The 16,396-nt window shown below is 43.4% G+C and overlaps 1 protein-coding gene across 3 annotated transcripts in view; it reads left to right on the top strand.

Annotated features, from left to right (window-relative positions):
- The window catches only part of LOC128366648 (DNA-binding protein SATB1-like), a 67,674-nt gene that overhangs the window by 38,131 nt on the left and 13,147 nt on the right, over positions 1-16,396 (top strand). For all 3 annotated transcript variants that reach the window (XM_053327386.1, XM_053327384.1, XM_053327385.1), the window contains exons 9-11: positions 1,127-1,339; positions 6,591-6,662; positions 7,136-7,291. In XM_053327386.1, the coding sequence (XP_053183361.1) occupies positions 1,127-1,339; positions 6,591-6,662; positions 7,136-7,291 (441 nt within the window). The remainder of the gene's footprint in view (positions 1-1,126; positions 1,340-6,590; positions 6,663-7,135; positions 7,292-16,396) is intronic.

Genomic DNA, 16,396 nt, shown 5'->3' with positions numbered 1-16,396 from the left:
ATCTAGTCTCATACGTTTTAACAGTCAGACAAACAGCACAAAGCACATATCTGCAGCTCTACTCTTTCCCCATGAGGACTTGCACGATAAAAAATGAAAATAAATCAACATTTAAAACTAAAAAAAATAAAAAAAATTGAGGTTGTTACCCCCCTCCACCACCACCACCACCACCACCACCACCACCACCTTGTTTTATTACCAAATCACACCTATTGATGGTGAGGGAAGCGGAGCGATGGTTCGCACAGTGTGTGGCCAAGAGCTGATGAAAAGGCCCAATCACACGTCTCTGATAATGGAGTCATCGCTGTCTCGTAATGATGGAATTGAGCGCTATTGAAAAGTAAACAGAGGATACACTGATTGCCCGCCGTACAAGACTTTCACATTTTTCAGGCTTGTAGCTGCGGCTCTTATCCGGAGGAGCGACGTACGGCTGTAAGAATGTGTCCAAGATGTGCAAAATTACACTTAAACCACTTTAATGCCTTTTTAAAAGCTGTGCAGAAGCAGATTAGTCATCCAAGAATGATCACTGATAAGAGGGCATGATCTGACACAACTGAATAATATATATTTTTTTTAGTACCAGACAAAAGCTCTGCAGAGGGAGGAAGAGAATATGTAAAGTGTTCTTCCATAATGTGTTTTTATGACGATGTTGGATAGAGAGTGAATGTGTTTTAGAGATGGAAACACTGTCGTAATCACATGACAGGGAAAAAACCTGTTACTCCACCTGCCGTCTCTAAAAATACTGTGTGTGGAGTAAGAAAGTGTTTTAAGTAGTCCCTAAAAGGCAGTATTTAAAGTTTAAGTGGGTATAAGAGTGACACATCTCCATTGTCATTAGAGTTTCCATTTACACTCATGGTTGTCTTATTTAAGGAATCCTCTAATGTGAATATTTTCCTTCTTGCTTGCCATCCTGAACCCCACCACCTGACTGTTTCCTTCTCCGTGAGCTCTTCTTTTCCTCTATTTAATCTTTTTATGCCGTTCTCCCTCACCGCCTCATCTTCATCGTTTTTTTTTACTCTCTTTGTTTTTCTCTCCCTCTCCCTCTCTCTCTCTCTCTCTCTCTCTCTCTCTCTCTCTCTCTCCTCCCTCCAACATCACGCAGGGTTTGCTCTCTGAGATCCTTCGCAAAGAGGAAGATCCTAAAACAGCATCCCAGTCGCTGCTGGTCAACCTGCGTGCCATGCAGAACTTCCTGCAGCTGCCGGAGGCCGAGCGTGACCGCATCTATCAGGAGGAGAGAGAGCGAAGCCTGACCGCTGCCTCCGCAATGGGCTCCGCTCCACTTATCAGCACTCCACCCAACCGACCTGTACAGGTACCGGAGATTATATTCCTCTCTGTGCATGTTTTCATTTGCATGTTGCAGATAGCTTAATGTTAACTGGAATGTGACTGAATAGGACGTACAGTAGTTATTAGACCGGAGTTTTAGCTTTACGAACATGTTTTGGAGACAGAGCTGCTGTAAAGATTCAAAGATAAAAAAATTCAAATAAAGCTTACTGTTCAAAGGCTTTCATTTATAGTGAAGCAGCATTAGAATAGGAAAAAGGAAAAGTCAAGGGTTAAAGGAAGATTCATTTTAGTGTTTTGGTGGTCCTGCTGCAGAAACACACAGGCCAGAAACTGATTCATGGTTGAAGCCATTAATTGTTGTAGCACCACGGCAACGAGATGAATGTGTCTTGCATTATAAGGCAGTGTTATGTGTCTGCTGTACACCCAAAGTAATCATGTTTACATGATTTAATTCACTTTCTAAAAGGGACAATTATGGAGAGAAGCAGTGGAAATTCTTTTCTAGATCACACAATATAAACTTGATGATATAAATGATTGATTGGTATAAATGAGAAGTTTAACATTTGTCAAGTGTTTTTCATTATCAACAAAACGCTATCAGTGCTGGAGACATTTAGGATAAAACACAAAGCCACCCAAGGAGAGTAATCACGTCTGGGACCGATCACAGATGTGTAGTTACATTTTTGAGGGCTACACATGAGCTGTGGTTGAGTCTTTATGCTACGAGCCTGTATGGAGAGCCAACATCTCAAGGCACACCTGTATTCATATCTGAGCAACACAGCCTCTATAACACATGGTATCACTCTTATCACTCTGTTAACATTTATTTTTTTTATTAACTATGGCCAAATAAAATGTGACAAACAACCAAATTACTCATGAAATATTTATTAACAAAGTAATTCAAGAATTCATTTGAAACTTTGTAAAATTACATCAAAGCAGAAACACACCCATTTAAACTGCAGACACATCGCAAAATTAAAAATGAGGTAATGTGGTGGTGAAAAGAGGGAGAGACAGAAAAGTGTGTGTGTGTGTGTGTGTGTGTGTGTGTGTGTGTGTGTGTGTGTGTGTGTGTGTGACAGAGAGAGAGAGAGACAGAGAGAGAGAGAGAGAGAGAGAGGGAGAGAGAGACAGAGACAGAGAGAGAGAGAGACAGAGAGAGAGAGAGAGAGAGAGGCAGCATCACTGGTTGAACAAGATCTAATCACTCTTTACAGACCAAACTAAGAAGAAAGAAAGAGAGATTCACTAAGAAGGAAAACTAATTTGCATATAAACAGTAAATACATGTAAACAGAGTTTTGCATTGATTTAAAATAAACGTATAGTATAAAACTATAAAGAAAAAAAAGAGATGCATTGAGAGTGAAAACTAATTAGCATGCAAAACAAAATAGTATGGACACAGTTGACTTTGAGTTGAAAAGAAAATGTTTAGTGAGAAATTTGAAATAACTTAAATATGAATCAACATTCAAACATTTGCTATTTTTGGCTACTTACAAGCTGGTGAGACACGCGTGCCCGCCGGTGCTCGATGGTACTAAAGAGAGAAGTCCTGTTTTATTAGAGGCGTGACTTCTTGTTGCTCTTCATGGGAAGCTGAGTGGAGAAGTCAGATAGGTGATAGATAGAGAGGAAAAGAAGAAGTTGCTCAATAGCGAGGTGGGAGATGCCAACCAAAAACGGATCCAGAAGGTCCACACGGAGCTAAGCGCAGTCCTCTCTGAGTTTTCCCGTTGAGGACTCCTGATCGAATGAGTCTCGAATCCGATCACAGTCCTCAATATCGGTCAAAAAACCCTTTCCTTTAATGTCTGAAAGTGTTCGGCAAACACATCCCGCTGCCTGGCTGCCTGTGGTGCGGCTGATGCCAGTGGGAACATGTCCATGGAGCCCTGTTCCAAAGCCTCGTGCCACAGGATAAGCTTGCCCATAAACCCCCGAATCTTGTCTGTGGATGATAGAATGTTTTCATTCTTGCCCTGAAGCTTGACGTTTAACTCGTTGAGTTGCCAAAATATGTCTGCAAGGTAAGCCAGCGTGGTGCACCACCTCTCATCTGTGAGCTCGTCCTTATGTGGGACTCTTCTCCATGCTCATAAAAAAAGGTCTTTCCCCTTTCTTCATCCTACTTCACACCGACTGTCAATCAGGGCTTTGAATGCGTCACACTCTTCTGATTCCCATCGATGACCAAAACTGAGGTTCGCTTTAACAGGAAGTCGTTTTTTAAGACTTTGCCTCCATATTGGGAGATATAGTCCTGATAACAAAGTAAACATACATTCAGGACTTGCTGTATAAAAAAACCACTGACACAAAACTACTTGCTAATCCAAGTCCAGGTCTGGGGGGGGGGGGGGGTCAGGAATCCAGTTAGCTTACTAGATTTCAAACTCATTTTTTTTGTCACAGTGCTGCTAAATAAACCACTCCTGCCTTGTGTTACCTTGCATTCTTGGCTCCACCATTGAGGATTGAAGGGGTGGAGGTGGTGGAGGTGGTGGTGGGAGGAGGAGGAGGAGGAGGGGAGGGGAGGGGGGGGATAATTTCGAGCGACTCTACTGTGGAGAGATGTTTGTGTAACCAAAACGTCTCTCCGCTCCAATTTAGAATATAATGAAACAAAACGAATTGTTATTTGAAGTTCCCAACGGCTGGAAAAGAGAGCAAAATTGAAAAAAGTCTTTCTGGTGGATCGATTAAAAAAAAAAGAAAAAAGTGCAGCGATGTAGAAAACAGTGTATGCGTGTGAAGGGACTCATTCCTGTGGACTGTACGACTGCTTCAAGATATTATTCATATTAGCTCAGTCAGTGTTGAGAGCAGGGACGGAGACGTGTCCTTGTATTGGTGTCATGAGATTTAATCCAGACAGGAATAAAAAGGTCATTCAGTTTTGCACCTTTTTTTTTTTTTCTTTCCAGTGTAGGAAAAGAAGTGTGTGTCTACATTTAATAGAGTTAAAACAAAGACACGCTAATGAGCTCCTCTCATTAGCGCTTTTCTGTTTACATGTGACGACAAGCAAGTATGAATACAAGCGGCACCTTAGCTCCTCACACCGTGCTGCATCGTAACAGGCTGCAACCCGTCTGGAAACAAGTATTAATAATAATAATAAGTAAAAAAAAAAAAAAGCTGATTCGATCCGTCAGCGTTCACATTAGAGAACATACTCTACATTCTCCGTGCATGTAAATGAGTTGTGCATCATCCCCGCCCTCACCACACAGGTGAGAATGGTGCACAAATGATGGATAATTTTTTGTGCTAATTTTGACCTTTTACCATGCATTAGGCAGCATTAACAGCCCTCCCATTTTAAAAAATAAAGCTCACTCAGTGATGACAAGCTGCGTGAAAGATCAAACATCCTTCGTCTTTTAGTCGGTCCCTCATTCAAAATCACTGAGTGCCACAAGCACAACTTTCTACCCCTGCCGCAAATCAGTGTCTCTCATTTGAAAGGTATGTGGCAACGCTCTACCACTTAAGCCCATTTGAAGTGCGGTCAGCTGCATCTAGGAGGTGAGAGGGGCTGACAAAGGCTTCCTCTGTCCTGTCCTCTCTGAAGATGGGACTTTTTTTTTTTTTTTTTAGGTGAGGAGCAAAGAAAGACACAAGCGTCAGGGCCCACCCATCTCCAAAATGGAGCCTTCCCCTTAAATTGCTCAGCGTGATCTCAGTTGTCTCTGTCCTTACAAAACTTAAAAAAGAAAAGGTTGTCATTCTGAAGCAGTGGTGCTGAACTTAAAAAAGCAGGAGGGCCACTTTGCAGTTCACAGCTCAGGTTTACAATCAGAGACTGTGTCAGTGCAGGACGGAGATTTAAAGTGAGAGAAAAGAAAGGAAAAAAAGAATGAAAAGTGTGTTTTATTTAGCTAAACAAGCGACGGTTAATGTCTTCATTTGTACCCTAGAAGCACACGTAGAGATTTGGAAGCACAACTTTTTTTTTTTTTGCTTTTCAACAACTGCATCAGGTGAAATAGACATTAGTAATCCACTTGCTTGCAGGATGAATGTACCGAGGGACTTTCAGCATATCTGAAACCATTTTATGGAGCTATAGAGATGCATAACCAAACAGAAATAGGTTTGCAAGATACACAACAAACACAATGACTACTGCTCCACATCAATCTGTAACTATTTCAAACATGCTCCAAAACTGCATGCAGAAGCTTCTGGCTTGTGGTTTTTATTCTCACATGAAGAACACTGTTGGCACATCAGTAGTATATCTTGAGGCCTAATATACTTCACCTGTATGACTAAAACCCATCGACATTTATCATGTTAGACCTGTTCCGACACAAGGCAATTCTCACATGCACACCCACGAACGCACACACGTTCACACACTCATACACCTGGCCATCTGCCAGCCTCTCCTATGGAGCAATGCAGTGTGAATTTAAGCCCATAAATCAGCCAGGGTGGCAATTGAGCCAGAGACAGAGGAGGGTTTTTATAGGCCTCATAAAAACAGATGCAGAGGTATGTTTCTCTCACGTGTGTTGATGGGTCGACTCAACTCCCCCAATGCCAGTTAGTGCGCATCCCAGCCTTAACAATTAGCTTGACATGGTAACCTACCACTCAGACTGAAAAGAAGCCCATGTCGAGCTGTCATAAAACAGGATGAAAGGGCCGGCGATGCTCCCACATTCCAGTTTCACCACAAATTTGAGGATTATGTGATTGTTTTTGAACACATAGGGGCTCATGTTAGGTGTCTAGACAAATACTCCAATATATGTATTTTTATTTTTTATCACAGGCTGAGTTAGTAGCTGTTGGTGTGATTATGGTTTATTTGAATGCCGTGCACTTGTGCTCATACCGAACCCTGTGGATGTCTCCTTTCAGAAAGGACTCGTATGGAATGATTCATATGCTAATGGTTCTTGGGTAATGCTTTTATTAGGATACTTGTTACCTTGTCAAAGGATTTTTGTCAAGATCCAACAAGCCGCTGAATGAACATGATTTGATTTCACTTGACTCACATTTATTTTTTAATCATCAGCTTGACATAAGAATAATAACATTTCATACAAGTGTTTTTTTGAGTAACGGTGGTGCTGTGCGTGGGTGTTCAGTATGTGTATGTGTGTGTGTGAGATGTGTGAGATGTGTGCATGCATGAGTGTGTTTGCATGCTTGTGTTGAGCCAGATTCTCTCTATTTCTTCTCATGTGAGTTTGAGCAAATATGGTTGTGCTGTGTTCCCAATACTGTAGCCCCGGAGGGAAGACTGTAACAGCGTAAGGCCCGAGGACTGGAATCCCCGAATCCCCGTGGGCATTTCCCCTGTGAGTAAACAACTCCACCCCCCCCCACCCCACCCCCCCTCACCTCTCACCCAGCACCACCAGTCTGAACGCTCGATACACACACCGGAGCTTGCATGCAGTTCCTTCATACTTAAGTGTTTAAATGTTTGTGAAGCAGGAAACATGAAAAGAGCAACGTGTCAGTGTATCTGAAGATGGAGACAGAATAGTAAACACACATTATTGTATTCTATTATTATTAAAAGATTAATAATTTGATGTCAGAGAGTCTGGAAATATTGTTGCTCAATTAAAAAACATGTACAGATACACAATGTTTAATAGATTCCCAGCCGTACATGACTCTGATAATGCTGAAATGCTCCTTTAAAGTGGATCAATGCATGAAATACAATCAAGAATTCAATATGTGACAAAGTGTTAGAAGTCTTAGATGGAACATATGTGTGTAGGATTTTCTTGATTTCCTTTGCCGTGGTTATTTCCGCCAGGTGAAACCGTCGCCTCTGCCCAGCGAGTGGAACGGAAAGACAGAGAGCTGCATACTCAACATTAACTCCACCATCTACGACGAGATCCAGCAGGAGATGAAGAGAGCCAAGGTTTCCCAGGCCCTGTTCGCTAAGGTGGCAGCCTCCAAGAGCCAGGTACCCAAAACACACACTGAACTACTCTCAGACTGACTACTCTTCATGCTCAGAGTGCTGAGAGACCCAGCATTTGTTCTTTTAACACCATTGAAGCTTGATATGAATACATTTTAGGAGAAAAGTTGCATATCATGGCCTTCTATTCATAATACAAGATGTCGATGTGCCATATATCCAAACTTTAAACTCCAACTCTGTATCTATGACTGCTCTCTCACATGGCTGTTAAATGTCTAGCAAAGATCAAAGGAAGAAAATCAAGATCCTTTAGCTTTGAGAGAGACTCGTCGGTGCCCAAGTAAGCCAGTCCTTGACCCGCGGAGCATTTGATGTACTTGAACTCTTGATACACGTTCACACACACACATTACTCTATACTCTATACAGAGACAGTTTCTCACACGCTCACGTAACGTCTGAACTGCTTTCTGAGGCGATCATGTTCACTAGAATATAAGATTTGATCACATATAAGACTAGATGGCCATATTGATAAAGTTAAAAGCAAAGAAGTGGAAATTTATCCAAGATATAAAGTGTGTCGTCGCGTCAGTGCATCAGGGCAAAGATTTATGGACATAATGACATATATGTCTTCTGTATTGTGGGTTGGGAGTTTAGCATTCGACACTGTTTCAATACCAAACAAACTTGTTTATATTAGCTTAGCTCAGTAAGACGGAGGGGCCCCTGTTATCTTCGAGAGAGAGAGAGAGAGAGAGAGGGAGAGAGGGAGAGAGAGAGAGAGAGAGAGAGAGAGAGAAGGGCGCTCACACACACACAATACAAGCTTGTGTGTGTTGGAAATGGTGAAGGGGGGGCGGAGGGGGGGCACGCCACCAGTTTAACTCCTTAATAAAGCAATTTAAAAATGTAGCACTAAGGAGTTATTATTAAAGGTTTTCACGTGTCTGTCTGTCGGAGGCACAGTTGGGAAGATTTCCACAATTGTGCTTGATGAAAAAGATGGGGGGGAGAAATAGATCACCAAGGGCGGAATAATCTAGAAATATCTGCAAAGGCTTTATTTTTTTCTTGCTGATTAGGATGATTATACCCCCAGATAGCTTTGTTTTACCAAATTGCAGTTTGATGCACAAACCACTGTTTTTGTTAAGGAGTTCAAAGACTCCTTGGGAGGATGGAAAAAGAGAAAGGGAGAGCGAGGCGGTCGCAGTATTAACTCGCACATGTCTCTCTCTTCTCAAATGACGGTTTGTCTGGGAACAGGTTTCCACCGTGCCTTCTCCACCTCCCTCCCATCTCTCTGTCTTGCCCCCTCTACCTCTCTCTCTCTCTCTCTCTCTCTCCCCCCCACCCCGATTTCTGCCTCTCCTTTCACGTTCCATTCATGGCAGGCGGGTGTGAATGTGAATTGAGCAGCAGATAAGAAGTGTGCTAATTATGCCTGTGAAAGGGGGCCTGGGAGAGCACTTATCTCTGGCTCCATCTCGTAATGGGCGCTCCCCGGGCAGCTGGTCTCCCCCCTTACTACCCAGCCGGCATTGCCACCGCTACCAGCACCACCAGGCCAGCGGCTGCTCCTCCCCATCAGGACCCCCTGAACCCTGAAAAATCAAAGCTCAGGAACACAGTTTTCAGTCTCAGTTCACTCAAAAAATCATCTTAAAAACATGATTTTGTGTATTTGTTCTGGTTTTAATGCCGTCGACAGTCAGTTCTATAGTGTTTTCATTTTACTTCCCAGAATTCATGTTACTCCAACAATGTGGGTGGAAATGTGACGTAGTTTTCTGTGGATGACGTGACACACATACAGTAGAAGGATGTTATTTTTTAGTTTACAGCAAAAATAAAATCCCCAATTATTTGATTAGTTTATCAGCAGAAACTTTTTTATTTATGAATTATTGAAGTTGTAGGTTGGATGTGTTTGGCTTTTGGACTGTTGGTCATTTTTAATTGTCACCTTTGGACTCTGTGAAAGTGTAACAGGCATTTTATTAACTAAAATGAAATAATGGATTAGAAGAGAATATGATAAGAAGTTTAATCAGTAATGAAATAACCTGTAGTTGCAGCCTTTTAGATATCAGCGGTTTCCTTAACTACTATCTGTTAAATGTCATGAATGGTAGTTCAGTGTTGGGTAGATGAGACTTTAGGAAGATTTGACTTGTTTTATTTTAGAAACATGTTTGCAGGATATTGACTCCAGCTCAGTTCACACCAGAAAAGAAGATGTTGCTTGTGTTGTGTGAAGCCGTGCTAGATATCGCTGTTCAAATTAGATATTTAGCTCTGTTTACTCCCCAAAATAATGTTATACCACTGCTGGAACCAGATAAATGATGGGTTGTGTGACCAGGGGTTGTTTTTTTCTAACAAGGAAAGGATTTATTTTATTTTTTATTATTTTTTGGATCCTGGTGGTTGGTTAGGACAGTGTAAATTGTTCATGAGCTGATAATAATTTAAATTAAGAAATAGCAGCAATGTGTATATTTACAAATAAAAAATGTTCAATTTGTTATGAAAGGTTAGGTCCAGATGGGTTTGGAGCCTTACAGGCAGAAAATATCCTCTATCCAAACCTTGGGTTGGTTCTGAGGTTGGGACTGGAGCATGAATGTGGTTGGTGATGAGGATGGAGGATGGGCTGGACTGGCAGGATGCCCATATGGGGTCCAGGGAAATAATTGTAGGGGGAGGGTGAGGAGGAGGCCTCATCACTGAAACTGGCACTGTCCTGTCAGATTTGTGTGCTGTTCAACCTCTGCCTCTTCTGCTCAGCTTAAGATTTCCTGGCATGCTTCACGCCGGCTCAGGATCAGGTGACCCAGGATCTGTTGTTATCGGTACCAAATGTGTGCGTGGGTGTGTGTGTGTGTCTCTGTGTGTGTGTGTGTGTGTCCGTGCACTGTGAAGTATTTCTGAGTGTGTGGAGCATTTGTGTGTAGCATACAGTATTTGCCTCATTCAGAGTGAAACAGATGATAGAGCTGAGAAGGGAAGGAGAAGAATGGTGGAGATCTGAGAGTAGATAGAAAAGGGAGTTGAGGGAGGTCACAGGCGGCGGTGGTCCCCCGGGTAGAAAAGCAGTAAACATGAGTTTACTGATTGGTGCATGCTTCACTGAGTGTGTGTGCTTAGGTGTGTGCGTGTGTGTGTGTGTATGTGTGTGTGTGTGTGTGTGTGTGTGTGTGTGCTTTTCTGTATTTTAAATATGGGTTTATGTGCAGCCCCATTTGAATGTGGGCACTGATGTTTGTGTACTTGAATGTGTGTGTTTGTGTGTGTTGGTGTGTATGTGCTTTCGGGGTGGGGGGTGTGTGGGGGGGGTGGGGGGATCCTGGAACGCTGCCATCCTGTCCTCTCTTAGGGCTCGTAACCACAGCAGGCCTCTGCCAGCCCTTAACTGCCCCCCCCCTCCACCCTACACCCCTCTCACATATTCAATGTTGCATTTCAATCACTCTTTTACTGCCACATATAGAGAGCAGTAACTATATCACAGTGACTCTCACCCAAGCCACATTACTTTATCAGATTAATGCTCACCATTCACATTAAGTCTGAGCATACCTACTTTTTTCTAAAAAATAATCCATGCAGCCATTTTGATATATTAGGAAAGATATTACATTTACTCTTTGATAAAAATCAGAACTATTATTCATGATCCATTCCTCTATGGTACAAACACTCCAAGAATGCTCCGTCTTCATTTAGCTTCAGGAGAAGTCAGACTTGGAGAAAACAAGTGTGTGCTACTGGTTCTAATCCAGAGACGTCACTGCCAGAAGTGTAGCTCGTATTGGTCGACGGTCCCTTTTCATTTTAGCCGGTGGAGGTGCGAGCTATGATCTGGATAGCCTGGAGTTGGCTCAGTAGAACTAGAGCTCTATCTATCTAGCAAGCCACTGTGCTTTGTTTTCCTTCACGTTAACAGAGGAGGCTTGCTGTGTTGGCCAGCCTGGCAGAGGGGGCGGCTAATGTTCTGTTGAACGATGGGAGGTTAGCCGAGGGGTGGGAGGGGTGGAGCGGGCGGATTGGAAAGGGGGGGCATCCCTCTGACACGACTTTTATGTCCAAACATCCCCGACACTTCCTGAGAGGGAATTGCGCAACGGATGAAATCAGAGTCCCTGCTGTCATAAAACAAGCACCCGGGGAGCCCTGCGCACCACGGGGCTCAAAGCCCTCCGACTCCTCAATGACCAGTAGAGTAACAGAACACAGTCACCACCACCACCAACATCGCCCTCCCTCCGCCACCGCCTTCTCTCTGTCTCTCTCTCACTTGCTCATTCTCCCCTGGAAGAGGCTACGCTAATTAGCCAGGCTCTAATGAGACAGAATGGCACTGATCTGGTCCGCCGCTGCGCCACCGGGGGGGCCGGGCAGGGGGGCTGGTGCAGTAGGGGGGAGAGAGAGAGAGAGAGAGAGAAGAGAGTGAGGAGGGAGGTTGAGGGGGGTGGAGGGGGGGGGGGTAGGTTGGTGTATGCCATCTGTCACCCTGCACCCGCCTGGCACGGCAGTCCCTGGAGTGGAGGGTAGGGGATAGTGTGTGTGTGTGTGTGTGTGTGTGTGTGTGGAGAGGGGGCGACGATGTGGGGGGGGGGGGGGGGAGTGAGTGCCTGGTTGGTCTGGAGAGGTGGGGGAGTGGGTGGAGGTGGGTGGTGGCGGATGGGGACACTGATATGAGTAGGAAGGGAGGGTGACAGAATAACCGAAACAGTTTCCTTCATGTTTTGAAAATGACTAATTTCCTGTTACGGGTGGAATCCGTTTAGTGGTCGGACTCGTACATGTTTTATAGCTTGAACGCTTTACTTAGCTTTAATCTCAGATATTTGACCCGCCCATCCAGACCAGGCCAATGACACACACACACACACTTTGCTCCATCCAATGGCTGCTTAACAAGAGGGGCAGATGGCTGACCTTTTGGGTGTCTGTTTCTAGAGTCTGTTGCTGAGGAGCCACTGGGGGGGTCAGTGCGTTAGAAGTCGTGTTTTGCATGAAGAGTTTCTACAAAATAGCATTAAATTACATCCCTAAAACTGATTTAGTAAAGATGTTATCAGATACTTTTATACTATCAGGAACTGAGACGGGGGTTATGGTCATCGCTGGGGGCTACGTGTGGGAACACTGTGAAATTTTGGACCACTTGTCTTTAAGTTGGATGCTTGGTATGCTTGTGGCAGGGCAGGCATCAAGATGTCTTCATCTTTTGTTTGTGGACTCACAGTTTTTCCATACCTCTCTCTCCCTCAAATTAGACAGATCAGAACAAGCATATCACAACCCCCAGGGATTTAAAAAGGGCCATGACTGTTTATTAATTGATTTATTTATTTATCTCCAGTGCCTGCTTGGTTATTAGGTTGCCATGGGAAACAGGCTAGGCCAGATCCTCTCTATTATTAAAGACACAATTTCTTGAACTGGAGACCCAGCTGTCTGAATAATTAATTTAGCGAATGAATTATCTTGCAAACGGTAAGTCTTCCCCTCCCTCTGAAATGAGCCTTTCTCTTATTGTTTAATGGACAGTGGAATTCCCACCAGCTTGTTTTCTCTCCACTGCCTGCTTCATCGAACCCTCCTCCTCTTAGCAGGGGCACAGGGTCTCACTGAGCATGCCCAGAGCACTTTGTGTCTCCCTTGCCATCTCTCTCACTTACGCCTTACATGCCACCTCTCACCCCATCTGTCTCCAATTGCGCAACTCATTCCCTCCTCCTCCTCGCCTACCTCCTACCCTGCAGTCAAAACTAGTAATCTGCCCCTCCTGACTCCAAATTGTCTCTTCGTCATCACCTCTAATGCATTAATATATGACAAATGTTTCTCACTGGTGGGCATGTTTCAGCCGGTTAACTGAACCGCCACCTCTCTAATAGTTCACCCGCTCTCTTTCAATGAAGCTTTAATAAGTGCTTAACCTACTCGCCACCAGTCTAACCTTAATAGTGCCTCTTCCACATTGCTAGCTTGTTAGAGAATGCAGCTCTTGTCTCAGCCCTTCTCCTCCTTCTTTCCTACAAATGTTAGCTAGCTAAACCTCTCCCACTGTCTCCACTTCTCCTGACAGACCACACAGGGCTTGTTCTGAGGCCCATTCTCGCTAATCTGATCAGGCAGGCAAATACGCCGGGAAAAGCGCTTTAATGATCCCCCTAATTACCTCAAGTCAATACCAACTGTATTATTAGACTCGGGGAAAATATTCCATTAGGGTGCCCCCCGTGGGAGTCCCCCCTGTGCGCGCTGATGTCACGCGCTGCGCGCCCCCTACGCTTGTAATTAATTTTATTTACACACGCAGGAATGCACAAGGTCGCACCTGCAGCCCGGAGCCGCCCGACTCGGCCCGCCTAATCAGATCTGTCATAATTACCATTCTGCATGCTTCTGACACACGCCGGGAAATATTTCAATTTAACTACAGCCACTAGCTCCGGCAGATGCAGTCTGAGAGGGAGAGAGAGAGGGAGAGGGAGAGAGAGAGAGAGAGAGAGGGAGAGAGTGTTTGTGTGAGTGTGAGTGAGGGGGAATTGCATGGGGAGATATTAGGACCTATCCAAGTGCTCATGCTGGTGCTTGTGTGCACTTTGTTTTGCTAGCATTATTTACCGTCTCTCAGTCTTTCACTATCTTCTTCTCTCTGGTCTTATTTCTCCCTCTAACGGAGACCAGCTCTCCATCCTCATCACTGTCTAAACTGTATTCTTCAGCCACTGTTTGTATAAAATAGTGCATAAATGAAGCCTGGAGGAGGACATTAGAGCCACGTACAGACAGATGTGAACAGTAGAGCTACAGCGGAAGCACTGAATCAACTACAGTAAATGAAGACTTTTATTTCAAACCACTTTTTGGGGATGAAATTTGTTCAGTTTCATTAGTATCTGAAGCAAACATGTAGACCAATTAAGAACACTTATTTAGCTGACATAGACAATTTGCAGGTTCTCCGCTATTTCAATCCCTAATTCAATAAGATCAGTCATGATTTATCAGCTTAATTATGCTCTGATATTAGCAATTAAAGCCCAGCTTTGAATTAAATCTCAATCAAACTCTTATAATTGATGGAATCAGACTCCATGTAGGTGTTTTCTGTGTTTGTAATGTCACTGCTGCTGTTGTTTATCTCTAGTTCATCTCCAGTGTGTTTGTAGTCTTCTGCGCATTCATCCTCCATCTGCCTCAGCAGTATTGAATATTGAACACAACAGATTAGAAACAAGAGGTAAATTTGTGGTGGGAGAACAGATTTTGAACACTCGGTATAGCTGCTCAGACACAGTGCCGGTACCCAAATATCAGCCCACCACCGAGCTAAATTAGATTGTGGTGCAATTTCAACGATACTAATATTTGATTCAAACAGGCACATGTACTGAATCACAACTGACTCGATTTTCAGCCATTTTGTACATAAACCAGCTCGAGGGCTTTACTGGACAAAGTGAATAAGAAAGAAGAAAACAGTAAAATGTGATAGTGATTGATTGATTGATGTACATTTTTCTGCAGTATGTCACCTCAAGGATAGCTAGTAATATATCTTAGAAGATTAAATATGTTTCCTGCTGTGAACAAACACAGAGCAAAGCTTTAAAAGCGTTCTTGCTCTTCATGTCTTTACTGCTGTTAATGAGCAAGGCACTTTTCCTGCAGCTATGGTCCAGTGTAACTTGTGAGAATCCAGCAGGAGACTGTGGCTGTGGAAACTCCCTGCTTATATTATTGTTACTGTGTTATGTGCAATTGTGTGTGAAGAACAACTTTGCAGAAAAGGAATAAAACGTGCGGTTAAAAAAAAGAGAAACTGTCACCACACAGATGTTTAATGTGCTCCATTTTAGATGGACTGGTCATTTGCCTTTGGTTATTCTTTATGCTCCATCTGCCTCTATTTGGTTGCTCAAAAAAAAATTCCCCCGCACACTTTTATTGGTGCAGCAGCCATGACGTAAACTGCCACCCAGAACTGGTCGGTATTGTTTCTGGGAGCGAGTGCTGACACAGAGAGGGCCATTTCCTGCACAGTCATGCCTTGCCTCCACAATGTGTGTCGTGTTAGCTGTCAGTCTGTTATTGTTGTCAACTTGCTTATTGTATCTGGAGAGGTCACGACCCCTCTTCAGAAAAATGTGCACTGTTTGGCTAAGACTTCTCCGTGTCGCCGTTCGAATAGAGATTAATTGTTTGGCATGTATGATTCAGACTGGCAAATTTCTCTCCTAAAGCTCAGCCACTGACATCCTCACAAAAGAGGATAGTGACACAATCTGGCAGCCGCAATCTGGAACAGATCCACTCTGACAAGACATCAGAGTCATATCAATGTGATTTAATAATTTCTTTAAAAAAAAAAAAGCAAGTTTCAAATGATTTAGATGACTCTCCCCCCCTTTTTTTTTTTTTTTTTGTTAATCTTCAAAAGCTTTTCTTAAGAGACAAGCGGCCGGCCTGTGATTTGTAAATATGAGGACGAGAAATTTCATCATCCATTTCTGTGGTCACATATCCAATCATCCTTAAGGCCTATCTGTCATTTCAGATAGATGTCCATTTGATCCTTCTGTTTTGTAGTCTCCCTCCTAATGTGCATGTCAGGACCAGCCTGTGAAGTGGAATCAGATGGAGAGGTTATGGAAAAATGATCTCGAGGTAAATAAAAATGTGGCTCCAACAAGAAAATCAACTCCTTGCTCACCATATGGAGACCAGACTCAGATAGCACACAGAGACCATACATTTATATTTATATTTATATTTATATTTATAGTAAGATGATAATTTAATTTATCTGTAAATGATCAGTTTCCTTCTGCACAACCCAGAGAGCTGTTTTAATTCCCGGTGTTGTGTTGTGTGCTTTCGGCTGTCACGTATCCTGATGTCATTGATGGAAATGAGTAAAGGTCTCCACTGATGTGCTTGCCCCCCCCCAAAAAAACGTGGGGAAGTCTCGGCTACTTGGAGACCACGTAGAGACCTCATGAATTCTGTTTGCACTACTCTTTGTGGGGTTTTTTCTTTTCTCGTAAACACATTAGATGCCAGCAGTGTTTCCTCACTGCAAATACAACATGAAGCAGAGTGTAGTAACAGGCTCAG

This window comes from Scomber japonicus, chromosome 10, assembly GCF_027409825.1.
Source record: "Scomber japonicus isolate fScoJap1 chromosome 10, fScoJap1.pri, whole genome shotgun sequence".
Classification (NCBI taxonomy): Eukaryota; Metazoa; Chordata; class Actinopteri; order Scombriformes; family Scombridae; genus Scomber; species Scomber japonicus.
This window is presented reverse-complemented; position numbering and strand designations above follow the sequence as displayed.